This window comes from Micromys minutus, assembly GCF_963924665.1.
Source record: "Micromys minutus genome assembly, chromosome: 18".
Lineage (NCBI taxonomy): Eukaryota > Metazoa > Chordata > Mammalia > Rodentia > Muridae > Micromys > Micromys minutus.
The window spans coordinates 22,159,135-22,186,835 of NC_137953.1; the positions used below are offsets into that span (position 1 = coordinate 22,159,135).

The 27,701-nt window shown below is 37.2% G+C and overlaps 1 protein-coding gene across 1 annotated transcript in view; it reads left to right on the forward strand.

Annotated features, from left to right (window-relative positions):
• Nucleotides 1-20,630, forward strand: part of SNCA (synuclein alpha) — an 82,857-nt gene extending 62,227 nt beyond the window's left edge. Inside the window, exons 5-6 of the mRNA XM_080931862.1 lie at nt 19,066-19,149; nt 20,113-20,630. Of these exons, the coding sequence (XP_080787988.1) occupies nt 19,066-19,149; nt 20,113-20,145 (117 nt within the window). The 3' untranslated portion in view covers nt 20,146-20,630. The remainder of the gene's footprint in view (nt 1-19,065; nt 19,150-20,112) is intronic.
• Nucleotides 20,631-27,701: the final 7,071 nt, after the last annotated feature.

Below are 27,701 nucleotides of genomic sequence, written 5' to 3' on the forward strand. Positions count from 1 at the left end.
ATACTGAGACAGCAGTGGTCAGAGAAACCAAATATCACATTTTTCTCTCTTACACAGAAGCTAGATTTAAATAGATATTGCTCTAATTAGCATAAATACAAAAGTGGAGAATTTAGGTAGAAGGAGAGGAGGGTCAACAGAGGGCAATGGGTTGAACATGATCAAGTACAATGATACAGACCCATGAAAACTCTGTAAGGAAACTAATCACGTCATATTAACCTAATTTTAAAAGTGAACTTGAAATTTATCAATTAAAATAGACTCATGTCCTCAAAGCATTTACTTTCAGGAGTTTCTTCAAGTAGCAAAAAACAACAGCAATATTATCTTGTTGAGAACAAGGCTGAAGATTTTGCTGTATAAAAAGAAGCTCCATTTACCCCAGCATTACATAAGTTTATTTACAAGTGGATACTCTTTATTTTATTTTATTTATTTTTCTTTCTGCTGGTAGCTTTACTGTCTGCTTGCTCAGTCTTCTACTGATCTCCTTGCTGAGTTGATCAATCACACTAGACTTTAGACACTTTAGTCATGTGATTCAGTCTCAGAAGGTCAAGGTTGCAGTCACAGTCCACACTCAATACATTATTGTTTTCCTTCATTTTGACTCTCAGTAATGCGTGCCTTTATGTAACAAGGTCAAGGTTTTTGTTTTATTCCTGCCTCCCTCAAAACACTTTTTTTTTCTCTCCACAAGTTTCAAATGTATTCACAAAGGAATATTGCAATGCGGATGCTACTGTCTGTGTTTCTTCCTGGAACAAGAGATAATTGATCTCTTTGGGTCTATGTGTAGAGAGGAGTGGGGACATAGGAAAAGTATTATCTGGGGAGTTCCTTCGTTGTTGAAACAGAACAAAAAGATGCTGCCTATGAAAGCTTTGCCTCCCCAGGGCTTCCTTGTGGCTAGACCAATTACAGCTGGAGAAGCTGTGGCTTATGTGCTCCTGAGGCCATTTGACAAGATAGTCAGCTGTTTCTTCTTGTTTCTTTTCTTGTACCCGTACTCTTCAGAAAAAGATCCTTTGAGTAAGTGACACATTTAGTCTGTAATCTTCAAAGGGCATAGAGTGTTCAAATACAAAACTAAATGAGACAATGCAATTTCTGAAATTGACTTATAGAGATATCCCACGGGAGGGTACTATAAAGCATCCATCCAGACTCATTGCTCTTCTAGTCAAGAACCATTACAGAGAGCAGAGCTGGAGACCTGAAAAACAGCTTTCCCTGGCCTTGTGGTTATGGAGCTTTTCTTATCTACTTAAGTGACTTTACAGTACTTACAGAGTCTTTGAATAGAGACGAAGATATTTCCTGAGGTTTCAAACAATTTAAATTGTACAAATTATTAAAACTAAAGGAGAAAAATGATTCCATTCCACTTCATCTTAGTTTACCAGTTGCTCTCATTTGATTTGAGGGAGCATTTTTCAAAAGCAAAAGGATTTATTGACTCCTGCACAGAAGGAAAACCAAGACATGTCAAGGATGCCATCTAATTACTTAATGGATCGGTGCGAAGATTGACACAGTGCACCAGAAGACCTGATGTAGTTGAACCAGTGGGAAGAGACTGGTTAACATTACCTGGGTTGGAACCTGTGCTTTCTACTGCAGAATACTACCAGTTATTTATATAACTGAGGTGTGAGGGCTCTAGTCAAATAGTTACTAACAAAATCAAACCTATGCATTAAAGAAATCTAACACTTAGAGGACAAATATCAGGCTGGGGAAATGCCTGAGTCAGTGAAGTTCTTGCCATTCCCAATACAAATACCTGAGTTTGAGCCCAAGTGTGGCACCAATGGGGAGGCAAAGACAATTGGATTGCCTCTGCTACTGCGTGCTAGTCAGAGTCCCAGACTAAACAGAGACCTTGTTTCAAGAAACAAATTCGACAGATCCTGAAATATTATACTCAAGATTCCCTTGTGTATGGGAAGGACTACAACCTTCAAATACATCTGTAAACATGTAAATAAATAGAAAAAACAAAATGGATGGCATGTTTTGCTTCTATAGTTCTAATCTCCATTTCCTAAAGAAACTGAACACTGACAAACAACCTTGTCAAAAATGAACACTCATGCAGGGTCCCAGAACCACCTCTCTGAAAGCATGCCTAACCCAGGTGTGACCTAAATGTGTTCATTATGCACCCACATCTTAACTGTGTCTAATGTACAAATGTGCCAGTTGATAACCATTATGGGAGAAGTACAAGGCTTTAGAGATGCAATCTGAGAGTGGCAATATTGTAATGAACCTTTGTGCTATCTGTTCTCTTTTTTAAATATTTAAGATAATGTTTGTAGGAAAATGCATTACTTCCTGGGGAATGTGACCAAATTTAAAGCCGAATCCAGAGTGCACCTTAGATTTCAGGATACGATATCAAATTAAGAAGAACTGTGTTTTTCATATGTAAACCAATATTTGTGTATGTTTGTGTATGTGTCTTTGTACAAATCAAGTATAATGTTCCCATATGTCTGTTACACTTTTCCTGTAGTGTTAGAAAGTGCATAATGCACAATAAATGCATTCAATGACACTTTTTATTATTTTAAAAATTAAAGTACTTTCTCCTCTTCTTAGAATTTCAGAGCAGAAGTGGTTTCTGCCATACTGACTTGCTGTCTCCTAAGCATGAAGTTTCACATGAGTGTGGTCTGAAAGGCTCTGAGGCCTCATAGCTTGTAGAACAAAGCTACAATTTTTAATCATATGCTCTAGAACTGAGAGCTCTAGGTTAAACATCTGCAGAGTAAGCCTAATCCTTGAACAGACTTACTAAGACTGAGGAAAAGCTCCTAGTGAGTGGTTGAAAAAGACTACATTTTCAGAAGTGTGTTAACATAAGTCTTCTGTTGTGCAGCCTCTTTTATTGTTAAGATGCTGGGACTTTAAACCTTGTCTGTAACACTTGCTTTCTGATACTTCTAAGAAACTGTGCCTCCTAGTAATGTCAATATCTGTACCCATAAAGTGTCTCCAATGTGGCTGCCTAAACCTAAACTGAACAAGAACAATGACATGCTAAACTGAGAAGAAAAAGCCCATGAGATATCAACACTACACAAAGACATATAGGTAGATAATTCTCATCGTGAGACAAATAGTCTTCCCTAGGGTAGAGCACAACACATATCCCTGAAAATGCACACATAAGTATTATAAAGACTGAAGAAGGTTATATTTAGACATCATTAAAATTCATCTAAATTCTTCATATAGTTAGAAAGAGCAATTTTCAAATTTATTTGGAATAATAAAAAACCCAGGATAGCAAAAAAACATTCTCAACAATAAAAAATCTGGAAGAATCACCATCCCTGACCTCAAGCTCTATTACAAATCAATTGTAATCAAAACTGCCTGGAATTGATACAGAGACAGACAGGTAGACAAATAGAATAGATTCAAAGACAAAGAAATGAACCCACACACCTATGGTCAATTGATCTTTGAAAAAGGAACTAAAAACATTCAATGGAAAAAGGACATTATCAAAAAATAATTCTGGTTCAACTGGCGGTCAGCATGCAGAAGAATGCAAAACAATCCCTTCTTATCTCCTTGTACAATGCTCAACTACAAGTGGATCAAAGACCTCCACATAAAACCAGGTACACTGAAACTAATAGAACAGAAACTGGGGATGAGCTTAGACAATATATGCACAGGAGAAAATTTCCTGAACACAACACCAATAGCTTCTGCTCTAAGATTAAGAATCTACAAATGGGACCTTCATAAAATTTCAAAGCTTCATAAGGCCAATGACACTCTCAAAAGGACAAAACAACAACCAACAGAATGGGAAAACAATCTTTGCCAATCCTACATCTGATAGAGGGCTAGTATCCAGTATATTCAAAGAACTCAAAAAGTTAGACTTTAGAGAAACACATAAACCTATAAAAAATGGGGTATAGAGCTACATAGAGACTTTTCAACAGAGTAATATTGAATAACTGAAAAGCACCTAAAGAAATATTAACATCCCTAGTCATCAGAGAAATGCAAATTAAAACCACTCACACCTGTCAGAATGGCTAAGATCAAATCCTCAGGTGACAACAGATGCTGGTGAGGATGTGGAGAAAGACAAACACTGCTCCACTGTAGGTGGGATTGTAAACTGGTACAACCACTTTGGAAATCAGTCTGGAGGTTCCTCAGAAAATTGAACATAGTGCTACCCTAGTGCTATACCATTTCTGGGCATATAACCAAAAGTAGCTCCAAATTCTAACAAGGACAGAAACTATCATTCTGAGTGCCGTAACCCAGTCACAAAAGAACACTCCGTGGTATGCATTCACTTATAAGTGAATACTAGCCCTCTCTGCCAATAAAAAAGCTTGCAATATCCAAAAAACAAACAAACAAACAAAAACAAAAAGAACCAAAAAACATCAACAGAAGTTATCAAGCTCAAAAAGAAGGAAGACAAGAATGTGGATGGCTTAGTCCTTCTTAGAAGGGAGAAAAAACACTTGAGGAAATACAATGTCAAATAGAAGAGCAGGGAGAGAAGAAAAGATCTACAGAGACTGCCTCACCTGGAGAACCACCCCATATGCAGCCACCAAACCCAAGCATTACTGATGATGCCAAAAAGTGTTTACTGGCAGGAACCAGACATGGATGTCTCCTCAGACGGTCTCCCAGAGCCATATAGATACAAATGAGCATGCTTGCAGCTAAACATCAGACTGAACACAGGGACCCCAATGAAAGAGCTAGAGAAAGGACTGAAAGAGCTGAAGGATTTGTACCCTCATGGGAAGAACAATGCCATCAACAGCTAAGGCACTGAAGTTGTATAGACTGATTGGGAGAGGGAGCACCTTCATGGAAGCAAGGTGAAAGGAAGGAGAGAATAAAGTGGGGAGAGGAATAGTATAACATTTGAAATGTAAATATAGAGAATATCCAAGAAAATTGAAAAGGAAAGATAAAATAAAATTATATTTAGAAATATATATGTAATGTGTGCATATATGTGTATATACACATGTAACTGCAATGAATGAAAAATATGCCATGAGTTTGAAAAAGAACAAGAAAGGGTATATGGGAGGACTTGGAGGGAGAAAAAAAGTGATAAAAGTTGTAATTAGATTATAGTCTTTATACATGAAAGAAAAAAGTTTAATAAAGCTAGATGTCAAACAATGCACATATTTGGCCTATGATTTAAAAGTACTACATATTCTTAGGACAGTAGTTTTTTATTTTTTTTAATCAGAACTCAAAGTTCAGCCATAAATCAATGAGAGTTTCCAGTTTAAAACCAATTAAATTGTCTCACATATTTATGCTTTTCATTTTCCATTTGCAGTTGAAAATTGAAGAAAGACTTATAAAAGGTGCAGATAAGTGTATATGATATTCTGGTTTTTAAGATCTTCACAACCCCATAAGATTAAAGGCTTTTTTTTTAACCTACACCAGAACTGTCCAACAAGGCACTTCATATGAGAGGGTAATTGCATTATCACATAGAGAAGAAATAATTTCAGAAGAACCAAGACTGGTTCCCACCGGTAGACTCTAAGAATAGGAAACACCATTAATCTACGCCCCTCATATCCCTTCTCTTCTTGGAGCATGTCTCCAAGTCTTAGCATAAAGGCATTAGGTCAATTAGTGATGGAAGGGAGCCCATGTTTATCAGCCAAGTTACATATTACTGTAACATAGGCGGCCTTAGAAAGTCTACGGGAAACATGCTTTAATTGCCATTTTTCCATCAGGGTATCATCCGGAGAGATGCCCTCGGGGTAGGTGTGGGTCAGTTGATCAGTTCAGTTCTCAGCTCACTCCTTGTCTTGTGGTGTTTTCTCTCCTGACAGTGGTGATGCGGTGTGAAGACAATTTTAGCCTCTTGATCACAGCCAGCACCTGGTCCCCATGTGTATGCTAGTTCAAATGAATCAGCCAGAAAAGTATATTAGAAGCCATCAAGGATGTGTGAATTTCATACTGACCCATTTTTTTTTAATGTGTAAAAGTACAATGGGGAAGGCTCATTCTGGAAGATTCTTTCCTTTGCTTCCCCCCTTTCTTTAAATCTCTATTTGAGAAAACCTAGCTGAGAAGCAGAGTTTTTATCTTAATATTTTCTCCACCTATGTTAGAAATAAAATACTGAAAATAAAATTACTTTAAGATTCAGAGCAGCAACCTGCCCCCAATGAAGCTCTCTTAATTAATACGGTGAGCTGTTCAGGGAGAAGGGACACCAGTAGAATCCCTAAGTAATTATCCAAGCAAAGCTTCAGTTAATTACAGGAGAGAGGGTTTTCAAGACATAGAATATCCTGAAATCTTGAACTTTCATGGTGATTGAGACCTTCTATTCATTTCTATTTGCGTTTGTAATTGATGAAGTCAGCACAATTCAAATAGCAGAAATTCAAATGCTACCAAAGTCTCTGTGGACGTTTTCAGTAGAAAATAAAGTGCCTCTTAAAATGGTGGGAATTAGAGGGTTGGCTAAAAATAAAATTGGGAAGTGATTATACAGTAGTGAATAATGTGGGCCGATATGATATATTTTTATATAGAATATAAGATATATTAGACAGCAAATTAAGAACTTTTGGTAAAATTTGATATCAATATTCCGAAATACTCCAGTAATGGGCAATGCTAGAAAAATCTTGCAGAGTTACTGTACTTATGAATATTCAAACCACTCATTAGCTAAATTTCCTTCTGACTTAAACTCATAATTGGTAATCCAAATAAATCTGTTTCCTCCTTCACACTTTAAAAGAAGTGTAATCACTATGGCCTTTAGATGACTTGTTGGACTCGTATATTCAATCTAAGCTCACAAAAATGGATTTGGAGTTATTAAAACCACGTTGCCCCAATGGTTTTCAAAGCCTTTAAGAAACCTGCTCTCAGTGATCCTGTCTCACTTGAATCATGGCAATGCATTCTCAAAACAATAAATGTTATCTTCTTCATGGGAGTAGAGATGAGTGGGTAAAATCACCTTAGAGACCAAGCTAGCTCACAGATGTCCTGTCCTTCAAGAAAGAAAGCACACTTTGCTTTGCATTGAGTGGTCACAGTGATCATTTTAGCTGTAGGCCATGCATGTTCCTTTTGTCACAGCTATGCAGTAGGCAACAAGACAGAAGGAAGGCTCATATCTGCTGATCGCAGTACTTTCCTTATGTCCCCTGTGCTGTCTTTTCTCCCTTGCTTTACTAGTGTGTGTTCATTAAGCAAGAGAATCATGCTTACTTCCAGAAATAGGGGACCTTTAAAAGAGAGGGCAGGAGGCAACAAAGGCCTGTAACATTCAAAGCAGATGAATGCTAAGTGAAAGAGTGATTTGGGAGCAATCTATGAGCAGCTCCATTTCAAATACAGTCACAATGGCTGGGCATGAGGAGCAATAACCCTTGTCAACCAGTTTTAGTAGGTTGCTAACTCATCTGGTACCTATTTTGCTAGTGTATAATAAAAATGAAAGGGAAATCGTAATTTTCCCCATTAGTCTCTCATTGAGGGATTTTTTTGAAAGCCCCCACATTATAGGTGTGCCGATATGGAGCATATTAGGTACTTAGTCCAACCATAATTCATCAGTGCAGTAAAAATGGCCTCACTCAGTAATCAGTAGCAGTGGATTGCATCATGCAGTCTTATGATAAAAACATGACTGAGTTCAATGCTGTGGTTTTCAAACTTGTTCCAGTGACTCTTAGAGATTCACTCAGGGAGCAGAGGCAGATGGACCTCTCAGTTCAAGGCTAGTCTGGTCTACAAAGTGAGTTCTAGGACAGCCAGGGCTACACAGAGAAACCCTGTCTCAAAAGACCAACCAACAAAAAAGATATATATCATCTCTATCTCTATCTCTATCTCTATCTCTATCTCTATCTCTATCTCTATCTCTATCTCTATCGTCTATGTCTATGTCTTTATTTCTATGACTATGTCTATGTCTATGTCTATGTCTATGTCTATGTCTATCTATATCTATCTATATCTATCTCTATCTCTATCTCTATCTCTATCTATATCTATATCTCTCTCTCTCTATCTCTATCTCTATCTATATCTATATCATCTATATCTATATCTATATCTATCTGTATCTAGTCATCATCTATATCTATATCTATATCTATATCTATATCTATATCTATATCTATATCTATATCTATATCTAATCTATATCTATATCTATATCTATATCTATCTGTCTCTGTCTGTGTCTCTATCTATATCTATCTCTCTCCCTATCTATCTATCTATCTATCTGTCTGTATGTCTGTCTATCTATTTATCTATCTATCTATCTATCTATCTATCTATCTATCTATACACACACAAGAGGTGGTGTGCACTGCTCCTGGCCCCTGGAACACACCACCCTTCATATTTGTGACGCCAACATCATAATTAATCTGCACAGATTGAATGTTCAAGCACTAGACACAAATTTATGATTTAAGGAATGAATAATAAGCAAGAAGTGCCACAGTTTCAGGGGAAAATGCCAGCACTCAACAGATGTCACTAGGGAGTAGATCCGAATTGAGAGTTATCAAAAGGAAGTGATAGGATCAATATGCATTTTATCAATGTGTGGAAATCTCAAGGAGTAAGAATAAAATTCAATTAAAAGACTAAAGTACCAAGAATGTAACAGAAGAGGTATGTAGAATAGTTTCTCTAGAGAGATCATACAAAACTGTTTGCTCAGAATGAATAAATAACAACAGATCCAATTATCTTTCATTTCAAAAGGCAACTTTCAATTTTTAAAGTTCACTGTGTAAAATTACTTTTGTATGTGTCAATTTTATGTCCAAGTGATATACTTTTTAGATATTTACTCATCATCTTTTACATCTAATATTTTAACACATGAATTTGATTCAGGAGTTTGATAGGATACTGTTTTGCATATGTGTTACACATGTGCTTAACTCGACATTTAGTAGCTGTAACATTGTAGGACAACCTGACTCATTTATGTACTACCTATATGGAGATTCTCCTTCAGGAATCATTGCTATATGTTACTTTGGACAGTCTTTTTCATTATAGATGCAAACCAATCTATATGCTATTTTGCTTTGAAAGGTTAATAATTTATACTGTCTTTAAATTTTAGAGAAAAATGAAGACATTGGGCTGACAGATTAATCCCCAAATGGCAATACCCAGGTTCTATTTGTTGTTAGGCTATAATTCTTCCTCCACAATTCACAGGTTCCATTAGTTACCCACTGCCTCTCTCAGCAGTTGGCTAATTTCCTTCTATTTTATTTTTCAGATTCTATTATAGAACTTTTCCAGTTACAACTACCTCTCAGGACTGAAAACTCATGCATGGTTTAACATCTGCATGGCTGCAGACTGAGGTTCCAGGCCATCACTCTGATGGATTGAATGATTGCTTTATGGGGTTTCTTGGTAAATAAATAAACTTCCCTTTCTCTTTTGCTTTCCTGTTCTGGATCTTATCAGTTTCAGGGAGAAAACAGAAAGGGTGTGTCATATTTGGACTCTCCTATCATAGTAGAGGATTATTGCTTATATGTTCACCAGAGATTCCTGCCTGTTGGCTCAGTTGCAGGTTTATTTCTCTGAATTTTAACCACTCAAGGCCCTGCACTCAGAAACTATTGTAACCATCATCTTCCAGCTTCAGTGAATGTTCTCTGCATTCTGGCTGCTCCTGCCAGTGATAAGAGCCCATCGGTAGGACACTAAGGCTACCATGGCTAGTGTTGCAGCCTTCTGAGAATAAGTCTCTGTTGCTAGCCTCCTCATGTCTAAAGCAATATGTCATAGTTCCAGAGCCTGGACTGTTTGGGTTGTCAGCTGTTGACAGTAGCTAGAATACAAATTTTTAGTTGAAGTCACCTTCATGCCCAAGGGCTTGCTGGAAGGAGGAAGGTCTGTGGTTTCTCATCTCTTGCTCCTCACGATCTTCATGACCTCTGCTCCTCACCATCTCTATTCAGCTGTTCTTGGGAGCGATTCAGCCACTCTCCCTTCATTGCTGTGAAGCTGCCATCCTTTCGTTTGTTGCCATATCAGCTTCTCTACTGACGGCTAATTGACTGATAGTCCCTCACTCAGATAGACTGGGTACCAGAGAAATTCTAGCACCTGTCATTTAGTAAATCACAGTACCATAGCAACCAACTCTATAGTTTATTTTTAAAAATATGTATTAAATTAGTGTTTATTATGAAGGCTTATGACAAATATTACTGATTTTTATAATGGTTTGTAGCAATTCTGTCCAGTGCCTCAGGAACAGAGGCCTCCTCTTATTTGTCTTTCAAACACACATATCTGACAGATTTAATGTCTTATTCATAGCAAATTTAAAGAAGCATCTATGACAATGTATCTCAGACAGGATTTATGTGCCCTGAAATGTACTGTGGCTTTATTCTCTATAACTAATAACAGTCCTTGTCTTAATGATCAGTCACACAGAAAATCCAATAATTGAGCACTGAAAAAATACATATAAGTAACATTTATGGACTCAACAGGCCACGTTAGAAATGTGTATTTATATACAAATGCATGCAATAATAATGAAAATATGACCACAGATTTGAAGGAAGGCAAGGTGTGGTGTATGGAAGGGTTTAGAGGATGAAAAGGAGAGATGCCATTAAATTATAATCTCAAAATATGTGAACAAAACCAATCAGTTTATCCTTTTTTTCTGATAATTATCCACATTCACACAGTCTTGGAACCCACACGATCTAACATTTCTGTGTATGTTAAACAAGGCACTGAGTGCATTTGCTTGGGTCAGCTTTCATAAGGTTATTAGTGTAAAGACAGACATAGTTTCTGCTTCTGAATCAAAGACAGATGTGAGTATGCAGCCTTGGTCAGACGCTCTGTTTATAGTCATTCTCAACTATTTAAAAAACAAACAAACAAAACAAAACCTGGGTTGGTGAGATGGCTCAGAGGGTAAGAACACTGGCTGTTCTTCCAGAGGACTGGATTCAATTTTCAGCATCCACATGGCAGCTCACAGTTGTCTGTAACTCCAGTCTCAGAGCATGTGTCATCCTCACACAGACATGCAAGCAGGCAAAATATCGATGCATATAAAAATAAAGACACCTTAAAAGATGATGTTTCTCTAAGCTCCAATGTTCTCTTCTATCATAAATCCAGTTACTGGGAATATTGGTTTCTTTAAACTTTCCTTTGAGAATTGAGGAGCTTCCTGTGTCTTTTTTTGGGAATTCCATATGAGGGCTGTTCTCTGGCTCCTGTCATTCCCATAAACAGTAATGCAACTTGTATCTATAATATTGGGCTTGACAGGTGTGTTAATTTCCAGGTAGCAAATAATCCAAAACAATGGGAAACTTTTAAGCAGTCATCACTAACTTCAAGTGGTAGAGATTACAGCTACTCTATCTTTCAATTTCAATAACCAACCTATCCACCATGAGGTTTTACTGTCATGTACACCTGATTCTCATGTTCTGTAGCCATTCGGCAGGTCACTGCCAATTTGATTTACCTCAAACAAATTTTAGCCTTATATCTGCCAGTCAAAGCACAATGGGTATCAAATACCCAAGCCATGTTGGTACTGTTTGCAAGTGTTCCAGGTACTCACTTGCCTCCAATTCCTGTATCACTTTCCTACTGCCATATTGTGTCCATAATGTATCCCATTTGGTTTGTCCGGCCAGCCCCCAAATATTGAGATGCAATACTAATTTTTTTGGGGTAATCTCTCCTCATTTCACACATCTGATTTTTACTTCTCAGTGCCCTAGATCAAGGTTACCGTTTTCAGTTTCTCAGCCCTCACATATCATTTGGTTTTCTAGACTTGATAATGTTTGAGGTAAAACTATATGCTATGCATCACTACATATACTGCAATGATTGGCCTCATTCACAGTACATGAGTGTTTACACTGTGTGTTTACCTCTCTTTTGAAGAACCTATAGGTTAATATTAGCAGAGCTTAGAGTTTCATAGGCAGTACATGAGCTCTTCTGAATTTGAACCCAGAGACTCAAACAAACAAACAAACAAACAAACAAACAAACAGGTCATGCTTTTCATAGAGTTCTTATCCTGCTTTACTTAAGAAGAAGCAGTGACTGAAATGTTAAGAGCTGTTTTCTTGGCAGTGTCATGAGAATCAATAAAAGCTACTCATCCTCCAAGATCCAGGGTGGAACATTGTCCCACCAAGTGCTTTGTTGTAAGCCCTGCCTCTGCTGCTGTGGGTAATCCTGCAGTGAAGGATGCTGGCAGCTGCGCTTCCTGTTTAGGCTCTGTTCCTGTGCTTCATACCCAGGGCTAGGACCTCATCACCTATTCATTCAGTCAGCCTCTCAGTTCATGGGCAGCTGACAGGTGGGGTTACAGAAGGGACCTGGGTGTCACTTTGACAAAGACAAACACTGAAGTTTTGTAGAGTCTCAAATGTAACTAATTGATGAAAACAGACAAAAACTTTATATTAGTGAAAGGTTTTTAAAAGTCAATTCTATTCTAAAGGAAAAAAACATAGCTATAACTTGATAATATAAAAATAATGAGTACTCATCAATGAAATAATATATGCTTATTGAAATACAGAACAAATTTAATTTGCTATCTGAGCACATAGACTCTCAGTAGATATTTTGTTATATAAACATGTGCTGGTCATTAATGGCTACTTTATGTCACCATGTTTAATATCTATATGTCACAGGTACATATTGCCATGTGGTTAGTCAGTAATCAAATATTTTGTTTGAAGGGTTTAGTGGTACCCTTTATCCAGAATTTTCAAACAACCCATCATGTGTGCAGTTTTGAGTTGGGGACTCTGACGCAAGGTGTTTGAAGTGGTTTTATAAGGAAGCTTTCATTTGTTTCCTAAAGTGATAGAGCTGGTAATCTCATCCAGATGTGTTTTTCTGTCACACACACCTGTACTCTCACCACACAAGAGTGCCTGCAGTTACTGCTCCCAGTCATAAAAATGTAAACATTGACTTAATGTAGGCATTCTGTGTCTGTGGACAACTGAGGGTGCCTGTTGAACATTCACATGTAGATCTAAAAGAACCACACTGAAGGAAGATCCATTGAGGATGTTGAACAGAGCTCTGCATGGACTTATTGCGAGTTTTTTTAAATGTATATAATCTAGAAATAATGGATGCTTTAAAAGTAATTAAAAGACTGTAAGTGAACAGTGTCTTATTATGAAGAAGGAAAAGGCAACATTGGGCTCAGCTGTGATGAGGAAATAGTCTTTTCTTTCCCTTTATATACTGTGTAAACAAGTAAGCAAAGTACACATGATTACCAGATACAGCAGCTGCCCCATGGACTTAATGGATCATGATGCCTTATTATAATAATCAAAGTGGACGTAAATGCAGGGGCTTAAGAGGGATTACCATCTTTAGTGCTCTCAGCAAAGCTCTGCTCCTTGTCATCAGGGGAGAAGAAGGCACTCAAGTGGTTATAATTTAAACTATTCTGAAAGTTCCTAGTGTCAAGACCTCCAATAAAATGACTTACTACAAATTCAGAAGATAATATTGTCTGGGTAGGGCTCTTCATTAGAAGCAACATGTTCGTTGTCCCGTAAATAATAAAAGGTTTGTACTTAGCAAAACATTACACAGACACACACACAGACACACACACACACACACACACACACACACACACACACACAGACACACATACACACATACACACAGACACACACACACTCACATACATACATACTCACACACATACACACACAGACACACATACACACATACACACAGACACATACACACTCACATACATATGTATTCACACACATACACACACAAACACACTCACACGCATACACACATGTACTAACACAGACACACACACACTCACACACATACACACATACACACAGACACATACACACTCACATACATACGTATTCACACACATATACACACAGACACACTCACACGCATACACACATGTACTAACACAGACACACACACACTCACACACATACAAACACACACACATACACACACACATACATACACACACACACACACACACACACACACACACACACACACACACACACAATTCCCTTAGCCTTCTGAGATTTTGTTTCCTGATGCAAATAGTAACAAGCCATCATTAATGCCAGAAATATTTGAGGTATTCAGAAATTAATTATACCTCATTCATAGAATCTGGCTTAATGTTTTATTATAAAGGGTTTGTTTACAGGGAGTTTTACAAAATCCAACATAATAATTAGGAGGGCAGACTTTGGAACCAGGTGCAGTCTGTTCATTCATGGATAAAAATGAGGATCATAATGACAACCTTCTCTAAGGACTGGTTTGAGTTCAGGTAAAGTTTATAAGGCCTTTGGAATGTGTCCAGACCCTAATGAAATCTGGTTCTTTTTTTTTTTTTTTTTTTTTTTTAACTGTGGCTTATTTATAAGTAAGATGGGAAAGAAAACATTTAGTAGAGTTTGCTTTTAATTACCTTACTTTTTAAATTTAACTTAGTGCATTTGTTTACTTAGTTTTAAAGTGAAGTCTCACTCTATAGTCCAGGCTGGCTTGGAGCTTACTATTATAACTAAGGGTGGCCTCAAATCTTTGGCATTCCCGCTTCAGTCTCCAAGGGCAGTATTATAGGAATGAATCACCAGGGGAACATTACTTATCAGCTTTCTTTACAATCTGGTTTAAATTTCCCCTTTACCACTAATCTGTTCAAACAGGTTTGAAGCTCCCAGAAATTCTCTAAGTTTAAAGGGTAGGGGAGGTTGCCACTAGTACTGTGTGACAATATTTAACTGTGCTCTGGTCTTTGAGGGCCCACTTCCTAAGTGCTGATGATCCCATAGAGACACTGGATAGCACAGTCTATCTAAGAGGTTAGGGCCCAAATGTTGAACTTTTTTCCTTTGAGATTTTAGTCCTGGTAGATATCACTGGGCCTCTGCTCAAATGCTCGCTCCAGCTTTCTCAGCCTTTTAATCACTCAGATAAGGAAGATACAGCCTTCCTTTGTTCTATAGGGGTTCTTGATTTTATATCTATTAATTTCTAATTCTTTATTGTTTACTTCAGAACCACATAACTCTTGACACTTTTACATACAAGCATCTTGTGTGGCCTGAGGTATTTTTCATCAGTCTGATAATGAGATAGAATGCCCATCATTTCTTTCTTTGTTTAAAATAAACACTTGTGCCATGACTTGTTAAAGTCTTAAGGTTTCCTCCTTTTTCCTACAGTATCTCCAGCATTGCCCAAGGTCTTCTAAAATGAAAGCATTAATCCTTTGTTATAGTTGGGCAAAGTCTACCATTTTATTCAGCTACTGATTTTAGGGCTTTCTTTCAAAGACTATACACTGAGAAAGATGTAGCTAGCTCTTTCTGAGCCCAATATGCAACAAATCTTCCTGAGATCACCCCACTTGAACTCTGATGATCCTATGTGCCTTCCCTAACCAGAGAATTTATCTTTAAACATCCAATCCATACATGTTTAAAATAGTAGTTATATAAACCTCACATATTTATATAAAGATATGGAATACTATTTTCCCACAACAATCCTAAAACATGATAATGCATGTTACTCAAAGGTTTCCATTGTGTGTTAGTATTTCCACCAGATCATATTCAAGTAACAGGAATAAAAGCTAGCAGTGGTTGCCTTGCTGTGTAGGCTCATTAGATGAGTCAGCTAATTACAAGGTTGTGCATTCAAAAGAGCAAGCACTATGCTGCTTGCCAAAGAGAATGAGGGTTAAGATAGCATGTTACCTCCTGGAAACCCTACTTAAAAGTGCATTTGCATAGATGCCTACTTAGTGTGACAAGTGTTTTATACAACTGGTTTTTGATAATTGATTAAACCCCCCCTAAAAGATTCTTCAAGTATATTTCAGATATCATCTGGTTTTTCCCTTGTCTTCCAAAACTTTTATAACAGTGAGATAAAGGAGTGTTCATCTCTTCTCTGTACTTTTCTTTCATTCTGAGAGGACTGTTTAGACTAAATCACTATACTATAGGAAAGAAGAACGTGCCCTCTCAGATTTACAAAGTAGAACACACAGGCATGTTTTAATGAGCAGTGCACATTGTTTCCCTGTAGACTAGATTCTCCATAAATGTTACCTTACAGGATAAGTTTTTATTCACAATCTGAAAAACCATTCTGCAGGTGTGACCTGAGGACAGTGTGTTTTCAGCATTTCTTATCACTGTCTCCAGCTTTGCTCTTCCAATGTGACACATGCAATAAATGACATAGCATTTTTCTGTTCATTGAGAAAATCTAGTTCAGTGTAATTATGGATATACCTTAATAAGTGAGGGCAGATAAGTCACTAAGATCATAAAGCAGCCTTTCAGATGAATAGGAACCCCATGAGTTCTTTCAGCTTTGTGGCTACTTATTTTGTTGTGTTTTTGAAATAAAGCTTTAGTTATGTTTTTGTTATTTCAGTAGTAGACCTCAAGTTCAGGGAAAAACCTCAATTACAAAACTCTTTAGTTGCATTTTATATATCTATAAATATAGAGTGCCTGTAACTGTCTAGGAATATTTGCTTTTCATAGGCGTGTATGGTTAAAGGCAACTTGGGAGAACTGTTCCTCAGCTTCCAGACAGGCAAAGTCATTCAGAGACGTGGGACTGAGCATATACTCCAGGTTGCCTAATCAGCAAGCTCCGGGGATTTACTTGTCCTTTGTGCCCACCATAAACATCACTCCTGACACACACACACACACACACACACACACACACACACACACACACACCACTCTTAATTACTCTCTCCCTAACACTCTTACTTCTCCTTCATCTCTATTAAGATCTCACTCATACCATTGCCAAAAGACTCTTTCCCAGATACATGGCTTTTGGTTTTGTTTTGTGACCTATTAGGTTAAATCAGAACCTTTTATGTGAACTTATCATTAGTGGGCATAAAACTCAAGGCAATGCTTTACCTTTTCCCCAAACCATCAGTAATAAATAGTACAGCAGTGACATATATAGAGTGATCTGGGTCCTTCTATCTATTCCTGACCTTTGACATGCTCACTTTTATGCACAAGCAGAGTTGGTACCTGTAGCTTCTATATCTTGCCAAGGAACACTATCTTTATTTTCTGGCCATTACAATCTCTTTGCTATCACTTCTTCAATACATACAGATCCTTAGAGGGAATAGTATACATGTATTGTTTAAATCTGAACACTAATACTCAGTGCCTTTTGTAACAATGAGTCTCAACATTCACCACTGTTCTCTGGAAGGAGAGGCTTATTTTTTAGGCTTAATGTAGCGTTTGTTTAAGAGTCTAAACCTGAATATTTAGAGGCAGTTTGATACTAAGTGAATTTGCTAAACAACACTATTCAGTTCTTCCTAAGAACCTACAATATCCCCTGCTGGGGTGTTCTTTCTTATAATGTCTATAATACTACAGTTGGATTCACTCCTGTGAAGCACCTCTTTATTTGAACCAGAGAGTAATTGGTTACCTCCCATGCAGTAGTTGCACTAATACATACCGTGCTTGAATAGTTGGCCTCAGATTGTAGGACACGGTAAGTGGATAGATGTCCTTTGACTTTCAGTATCCTGCACAGTGCTTTCCATGACTACGAGAGCCAGCCAGCAGAAAGGAAACTTTCAGCTCTCATCCTCATTGGCTTCTTTAAGTCCTGCATCCATGTTGTTTTGTGACTTCATCCTTATCATCTACTTGTGACTGACAACAAAGAATAATGGCCAGAACCTGTAGAGTTTGTGGGGTTTACTTGGATCTTTGGGATGAACCCTGAAGAAAATACTCCACTCCTGGAATTTAGTGCTTGATATAATAAACCATGGCTTCTGGGAGAAATTTTGTTCAGCTGAATACTATTTTTTGTTTTGGTTTTATATATTTGTCATTTTTTTTAATTTTAAACAGAATTTTGGAAATCTTTTTTATTAGAAACATGTAACATCCTAAGATGTATGTTTAAATGAATCTTGCCCTATTATGTCTAAGTTCTTCTAAATTTATTCCTTTGTCTTTACAACTATTGTTTTCTCCATCTTTTTGGTTTTCTCTTGAGCAATTTTTGTCCAATCAGATTTTTTTTTAACATCAAGTACGTGTAATTTCAAACTTCAGATTTCCAAAAGGAACTATTTCTTTGGCAGCATTTAAAAATGAATTTATTGGGGCTGGAAATATATCTCAGCGGTTAAGAGCATGTGTTTTTAATCCAAAGGAACCAAGTTCATGTTCTATCATCCATATGGAGAATCACAAGTGTCTATAGCTCCAGTTCCAGGGAATATGACGCTTTCTTGGGCCCTCTACATTTACCACACATGCACACAGTACACACACACACACACACACACACACACACATAGGGCAAATATTAATACATGCAAATAAAATAAAACTATGAATTACAAAACACATGTACTTTGCATTATCAAATTTAAGGAAAAAAATTAAAAGTAATGATTTCTCTGAATATTTGTTTCACTTTCTTGGAACATTTTTACTTTTGCATTCAAGTGCTATTTGGATTTTGTCCACAAACGATATCCTGTTAAGCATTACACCAAAAATAAGTTTTCTCTATTAGAGAATCATCATGATTCTTTAAAAAAAATTAGAATACATTACCATTATTTGACTCATTATTATTCATTGACTGCAATCCACTGCAACCGTAGCATTGTGCTTATGGAGAGATTTTGGCAACTGCAAGCGTAATGAGTAACCTGGGCAAAACCTTTGTGCACTTCAGATTGGTAGCCCATGTTTGCACAGAGTTTTTCCCGTGGTTTGGTACATTGAGAATCCAGCAGTAATACTGAATCATACACCTCTGATAACATTCCTTGCAGCACCCTGAAGATGTATCTGGCATAAGGCTTTTTTCAAGCTATGTGTCAGAAGTTAAACCACTAACTTGTGCTTTCATTCCTGTCTGTAGGGTGAAGAAGGGTACCCGCAAGAAGGAATCCTGGAAGACATGCCTGTTGATCCTAGCAGTGAGGCTTACGAAATGCCTTCAGAGGTAAATGGCTATATACAGAAAACTAATAAAATAAAATAAAAATAAATTACTCTTAGATATTTTCTTAAGTACCTTCAGAGGTAAATGCCTTTATATAAAACTCTGCCACTATCCGATCTCCCTTGTATGATGGTTTGAGTAGTTCAATCAAAGAGAGGTTTTGGAGAAAATGATTTTAACCTTTGTGGGAGAGGGTAAGGGATATGACAGGTCAAAGTAAGAACATTGGAGCACAAAAGACTATCAGAAACAAAGGCATATGGAAATGTCTGAGCAACAGTGGGCAGTTATGAGTCATGCTTTGAAAACAGAAAAATGATAGAGTATTAAGGCTGAAGATATAATTAAGGTTGTAGACAAACTGTAGAGCCCCAAGTTAACTTGGTTATGTAAGTTTATATTTATATTTGAAAAAGAGTTTGATGGGTTTAGTTTAATTAGCAGAATCCTGATATAGTTAGAGTTAATTTTGAGGAAGGCTATCAAATTCAGTTACATTGGATCATTTCTGTTATGAATATTATTTGGATTTTGTCCAGGAGACTCAGGCTTTACAGTAAAAAAGCATGTATGGGAGCCTTCCATGAAGGTGGAGTTTCCTAATGGGAGAGAAAGGAGGAGGATGAACTTTGGGGGAGGCCTCATGCAGCTTACCTAGGTGATCACAGCAGAGCAAAGGAGAAAATCAGAGCCTCAGCCAATCCATACTGCAGAAAGAGATCACAGATCAAGTGATATGTCTGGAATTAGGCCAAATGATCTGTGATGACCCCAATAACTTACTGATAACTGGTATGGAAAAAAAAATCCAATAAATGTTCTTGGGAGATAAGTTCCAAACACAGTTCAGAGGATCAATTGTATCTGACTGAAAGGCTGAGCCCTCCCTGCTGTGAAGCAGACAGTTGATACCTGTCACTCCACTGACAAGGCATGCTGTTATTTTCTTTTCCCTGATATTAGGAAGGCTATCAAGACTATGAGCCTGAAGCCTAAGAATGTCATTGTACCCACTGTCCTAAGATCTGCCGGCTGCTCTTCCATGGCGTACAAGTGCTCAGTTTCAATGTGCCCAGTCATGACCTATTCTTAAAGCTGTACAGTGTATTTCAAAGTCTTCCATCGGCAGCGATTGGAGTCCTGTACCTGCCCCTCAGCATCCCGGTGCTTCCCCCTCACTACAGTGGTAGCAGGGTCTTGTGTGCTGTGGATATTGTTGTGGCTTCAAACCTAAAACGTTAGACGAACCGTAAAAACACCTAAGTGACTACCACTTATTTCTAAATCCTCACTGTTTTTATTTTTTCTTGTTGCTGTTCTCAAGAAGTTGTGATCTGCTATAAGACCTTTAGGCGTCCTCAGTGATTCTTTCTGTCTATGGAGAGTGATGTGTTTGTGAGACTTGTTATTATCTATATTTTAAACTATGCGAGCATGAGACTATGCACTTACAAATATTAATTTATGGATTTTACAGTTTTTGTGCCGTGTTTTATTAACTTGTGTTTGTATATAAATGGTGAAAATTAAAATAAAATATTATCTCATTGCAAAACCTCTCTCCCGTTTGGCTTTTGTAACAAAATCATGGGTATGGGAACATGAACATGAAATGACAGCTGACACAGTGATTTGGGATGTAAAGTTTTAGTACTATCTTAAGGAGTTGGGAGGAGTTAGAGATGAACAAATCCTCCAGTGCCATTGCCCACAGCCAACTTGACCTATAGTCCTGCTCAGAGAAGTGGCTGCCCCGAGGAACACTTCATGGGGACTAAAAAGGGTGAGAGGTAGTGACTACAGCCTTTCATATATCCACAAGACATGTTAGCATATCAAAGTCAGGCTGTGAAAAGGCCTGCTTAATTTGAAATTTATTGCATGTATATATACATGTGTGTATGTGTGTGTGTGTGTGTGTGTGTGTGTGTGTGTGTGTGTGTGTGTGCAAGAACCCAGGAAGTACCATAAAATTCCTAAGAGGCCCTAGTCAGCAGTCTGCATATGTGATACCTTAGAAGGTATGCAAAGGCAAAAGAAAAATGCAACAAAAGGAAATGTTAATTTGTGAATACAGTAATTTGAGATTTTTTTTAAGAAAAAGTTTTTCTTACAGAGTATTAATTTACCATAAATGCAGACCAAAACTTGACTGACAGAAATTTATTCAGTTCAGCTTTCTAATTATTTAGGAGAAAAATGGGAGAGTCACAGTGAAAGTCACTTGAAGAAAGTATACTTTCATTAACAAATATTGTAATTTATGTACGGTCATGAGACTGCTGATGCATGTTGGGCAGTGATAGGAATAGGAGAGGAATACAAGACCATGAAGAAATCACCACTGGAAATTTCTTCTCCCTAATTGAGAAGATAATACTGAGTGTTTAGTTATAAGTGTGCATTGACTTTGGAAATAGGTGATAATTTCTTATCCTTTTTAAAAAATCATTTTTGTTGGATAGTCTCTGTGTTTACATTTCAAATGTTGTCCCTTATACTGTACTTCTATCCCTCCTCCCTCTCCTCCTTCCCTTGCTTCTATGAAGGTGCTCCCTCTCCCAACCACCTATTCCCACCCCAGCACCTTGGTATTCCCCTACACTGGGGAAACAAGCCATCACTGAACCAAAGGCCTCTCCTCCCACTGATGCCAGACAATGCCATTCTTTGCTACATATGCAACGGGAGCCATGGGTCTCTCCATGTGTACTCATTGGTTGGTGTTTTAGTCCCTGGGAGCTCTGGAGGGTTTGCTTGGTTGCTAATGTTGTTCTTCCCATGGGGATGCAAACACTTTCAGCTCCTTCAGTCCTTTCTCTAATTTAAGTTTCCTTGAAACTGGTGAATGATTCCCTATTAAGATAGTCCATATGTTGCTTAGGGTATTTTTTAAATTTACCAAAAGGGCCCTTTTTTTAAACAAGAGAATGGTATAAACAGAACAAAATCAAATTGATAGCAACGACAATAAGCAGTGTGGGATTGGAGGGAAAATGTTCTTGACCTTGAATGCTGCTGTTGATGGATATGACATTGTAAAGCTCTTCTTCTCCAAAGCAGTGCCTGGCTGTTGGTGTGTGAGCAGTTAATTGGTTTTTGCTGTTTTACTCTGTTTTATCTTAACAGATTGTCTTTTACTCAACACCAAAATGAAGTTCCTCAGTTCCCATGAGCCCTGATAGGAGTCCAGCAACTGACTAGTAGATCCTGAGTATATCTTTTGAATAAATCTTAAGCTTTGCATAGATTCCAAGTCAGAGCCTTTTGATCTGTAACAAGGACTTTTTGATCTGTAATAAAGTCCAGCAAAGACTTTAAAGAAGGCCTTCAGAGTTCTAGGTTCTCATCTAACCATGGGACTGAGCACTGGGTGCTGAATGGAGGAGTTAAAGAAAGGACTGAAGCATCGGAAGGGATTTGCAAATACACAGTACAAGCAACAATATCAACTAACCAGAGCCTTCCCCCCTAGAGCTCCCAGAGACTAAACCACCAACTAAAGAGTACACATGAAGGGAACCATGGCTTCTGCAACGTATGTAGCAGAGGGTGGGAATGTCAGGCATCAAAAAGAGAAGTCCTTGACCCTGTGAAAGCTCAATACTCCAGTGTAGGGGATATAAGACAGAATGGATGTACGTAGGAATGCTCACACTGAGGCAGGGAGAGCAGAAATGGGATAGGGGGATTCTGGAATGGAAACTCGGGAAGAGGATAACATTTGAAGTATAAGTAAAAAAAAATATCAAAAAACAAAACAAAACACAAAAAAATAAATGAAAAAAAAAAAAGCTTGGACACACAATGGGCAATACAACACAATCAAATGGATATTTTGGAACTTAATCTTGTGTCTCTCTCCCCCAGATTGTAAAGATGCAAGTATACTTCCTAACTTGTGTAACTATTTGTGGTAAAATGGAATTTATAAATACAGTGCTATACAACTAGTACACTAATAATCTGTTCACAGACAGGAGGATCAGGGGTTTGAGACACTGTCTCAGGAAACAAACACATATAGTTTCTGCCTTAAATTCCTAGCATAGTACCTTAAAGCAATTGTGATGTTGTAAGCAATATGGTTGCTACATGCGTCTATTTATCTGTCTGTCTGTCTATCTATCTATCTATCTAACTATCTATCTATCTAATCATCTATCTATGGTTTGAACATATTTTCCAATGCTGAAGAATTTCCTGGCTCTTGTTCCTGATGAAATATATACAATTTGGTTTCTGAAGCTGGCTGATATGTAAGAGAGAAAGCACTATATCTTCCTCACTCAGCACAAGAATGGCAAAAGACATTGCTGTGAGAAAGATGGGCGAAATGACTAGCAAAGTTAGTTCACCAAAGTCTGTCATGATAGATGAGTATTCAGGAGGTAAGGGCTAAAAATGCAAGGAAACTATATTTTTGTGGTCGAATTTTGTGGAAAAATAATCAGTTTTATAGAACTATGGTTAAATTAAAATGTCATCTAGGAAATATACTGGGAATGGTTTACAAATCCTGTCTGTATTTTTTCTTACTTCTGTTAGCATTCTTTCCTTTGGAGGTGGGTGGGTATTACTTGAGGGTCCTCAGAAATGGGAAGGTGTGTTTGTGTGTGTGTGTGTGTGTGTGTGTTTGTGTGTGTGTGTGTGTGAGAGAGAGAGAGAGAGAGGGAGGGAGGGAGGGAGGGAGGGAGGGAGGGAGGGAGGGAGGGAGGGAGAGAGAGAGAGAGAGAGAGAGAGAGAGAGAGAGAGAGAGAGAGAGAGAGAGAGAGAGAGAGAGAGAAGCTTTCTGATTAAAAGTTTTCTGATTTCTTCAGTTTCAAATACACAACATGCCATACTGTGAACGCATTTTAAGACATGTGTTCTGAGTCCTGGCCTTGGCCAGCCGAAATGTCAAACCATGTTTAGAAACTTAAAAATTTTATACCTCATTTTAGTACCCCAGGAAGTGAAAAGATCTAGTCCTTAAGATCCATCTTCACTACCTCTTTGTAAAAGTCCCTAAGTCAGGGTTTAGGCAGCTTCTAGGCAAGTGAGCATCCATAGGTGTCCTGAGGTTTCCAACGCACACCCACCACCTTGCCTTTGTGTCTTCCTTATCTGGCTGTCCCTGGATTCTATCTTTTGTAGTAAACTGACAATATACTGAGTAAGTTGGGAACCACTCCTGAAAATCATCAGAACTAAGCAGAGAATCTTGGGAACCTCTAATTAAGGAACTAAGTCAGAAGTCACGAGTAACTAGAAGACCTAGTCCTTACTACTGGCATCTGACATTGGAGACAGTTTTGTGGGACTCTTTAGCACGAGTACACTAATTTTTCTTTATTTTTTTATAAGAGAAAGTGCCACCTATACCTATCCCAAGGAAGAAAATACATTCTTCTTACTAAAAACTTAGTACACTGTCCCTGACATTGCCCTGGGGTAGCTGTATTGCTATGTAGGATGAGTGTGCTTGCTTCCTTCTTTCTTCTTTGGGCACTGCAGCACATTAAGACTGGGATGATGATGTTAGCTCTGTCCCTAGATCAAAATATACTTTAAGAAAATATTATTTGCCTAATATAGACTTAGGTATGATTTTAATGCATAATTTCAGATCATTTAATTCATAAAACAACAACATGAAATTGAATTTTCTTGTCTCATTTATTACATGAGCAAGATTAAGCACCTACTGGTTTGATCAAGACTACCCCTCCAGTAAGGGGAATGACCTGGAGTCCCAGCCTTCACAGTGTCTCTCAGAGGAAGAATGTGCAACTGCATCAGAGAGATTTCTAGATAGTTACAGAGTAGTGTAATTCTACTGCTCAAGGTACAAATACTAGGATGTTTCTATTTTTCTTCAGGTACCTTTGGAAGTTTTAGATCTAGAGAGATATTTTTGATATTAGGAAATATAGTCACCCATTATAGATATTTTATTGTAATTAAATGATGCATTTTCTGGTGATCATCCTAATTTATTTTTAATAAAAAACTGAAATATTGATATAATTATAACAAAAGTCTACCACAAGGCAAAATTTGTCACATTTCCATTGATTCATTGTTATCTGGCTTCTTTCAAATCGCCAAAGAAGTAAATAAATTCATTCTTAATTAGGAATTTTAACAGGGTTTATTTATCAGTAAAATAACCTAGTTTAGGAATGTAAGGTAATGTAAGGTAATGAGCTAAGAATTTCTATTGGTCAATGATATTGATACTTTAACATTTTTTGATAAACTCATAATTTCTAGCTACATTTTGACACAGTGATGCCATATTTTTTTATTTTTTACTAAACATAAGCTAGAAGGACTCAAAATGTAGCAGAATATAAATAGCATCAGAACTTTTTAAAAGGTGAATTTGCTTCTTATAATTCCAATACACTCATCTAAAATTTCTTTTTCTTTGCTGCTACTATGGTCATAGTGTTTATCTTAGCTCTCATATTAGAATCGGTTAAAAACATTTATTCAAAGAGTTCTTCTTTGACTCTATTCTAACACTGAACAATTTAACTCTAAAATTATCCAGGAATACAAAGGGGATTTCAAATGCTGCACCCAAAATTACATATGAATATCCTGGTCTGATTACTCTTATGAGTCTTATGAAAATGTATCCTTGCATTCCCTGAAAGGTCAGTGACCAGAAATTTGCATTGTTTCTATAGCAACACAGCAAGACATGATGCCTTAGAAATTTGTTGCATTTTAATTAAGTTCCTCCAAGCCATTTTTACTGCCTTTTGTAGGTAAGTAAATACCAGGTTTATATTGTTAAAGGAGATAGATGATAACCCTTGTTCATAAATATGGAAGTTAAACTAAAATCTAGCAAAGACAAATCTAAGCAAATATTGGAACAAATCTATGTGTTCATCCTAAGAAAGAGAATATTATTGATGTATAATAGACAATGATACAAGCTTGGGGTGGCTGGCCAGAGAACTGCTGAAGACAAAGATTCCAAAACAAGACCATTAAAATTTGGCTCACCTATTGACAGTGTTACTTCAAACAAATGACTTGATACCCCAATGGGTACCTCTATTTACTGGCCAAAAAATGCATATAGCAAGCATAGTACTTCAAAGCATTGCTGTACAAAATATAAATATTGAGTAGATTGCTTTGCATTATTTCTGGATAATAGATAGTGATCAATGCACATGTGCTGCTATTACTGCATAGAATGAGCCATATTCTTGTAGATCTGTAAGAAACATTATGGCAGGTATGCTCAGTTATATAATTTATATCTACACCTAATAGAAAATACCAAACAAGGCTCAGATGATGTTGCAACTACTTCGGGGACTAGAGTCAGAAGCTATAACTACATTGTGTTGGTACATTTTAATGGTATAATAAACAACAATGCTACCATACATAGACTTAACTAAGTATTGTTAAGCTATCAGAATAATGCTAAATTGCTGAGAGGCAAATTTTCTCCATAAACAGTGTGTTGATGAAGCACATCTATATTTAAAGCCAAGTACATTTATCATGTCACTTAGCTTTCAACCAGGTGACATGATAGACTAATAGAATATATATATATATATATATATATATATATATATATATATATATATATACATATGCATAATGTACATATATATAATTTAATGTACTTATGGATTACTTTACTATTCTGGTCATGACTGTAAACAGAAAAACCTCATAGTAAAAAGTATCATGGTACTATAAACTAGAAGAAAAAAGAACTTTAAAATCCATCCATGAATGGCCCTCAGACTCCTAAATCTAATTCATTTCCCGTCTTTCTTTATTTCCTACCCATTGGCTTAAATATTTGGCACTAAAGAAGCTAATGTTTACACAACAACTTCTACATTACTCCAGAAATACCTGAGATGCCAGAAGGTGTATTTCCAGGGAAAGTATTTGGTTGTTTTTCTTTATTCTTACGTTTGCATACTGATAAAAAAGAGTGACAAGTGAGGTACTTTCTGTGGCATCTGCCTGTGGACCACCCTGAGGGCTAGAGTTGGAAGTCAGTAAGTAGGACAATATGAACTTGACATTCCACACTCTGAACCATTATACTCATCCACAGCTAAGAATAGCAGAGCATCGTTACCCAGCCGAACCACTCCTTAGAAAGACTACTAAATATCTCTATATATACATCCTGTCTGTTGTATCCTGGATTCTCTGTGTAAATGGTAGGCTCCATCTTCAGAAGTTACCATGTGTTTGTAATTCGGAAGGACTGGCTCCTGCTGCTAAAGATGTAGTGTCATGATGAACGATGAGAAACTGTCAAGTGTGGTTGGCAGATGTCCCTAGCTACCAGCCACGAGAAACCTTAGCAGCTTATACAATAATTTCCCTGAGGCAATTTCCTGAGCATGATGAACAAAAGGATAATTATAGAGATAATACTTTTCTCACTACCTTATAGATATTCTCTAAGCTAAGTGAAGATTCAGAAACAAAGGCTTGTATTGTTGATAATGAACATTAAGATTTAATAATCATAGCTTGTGCTGGCAAAATACACTGGTACATATTTGATG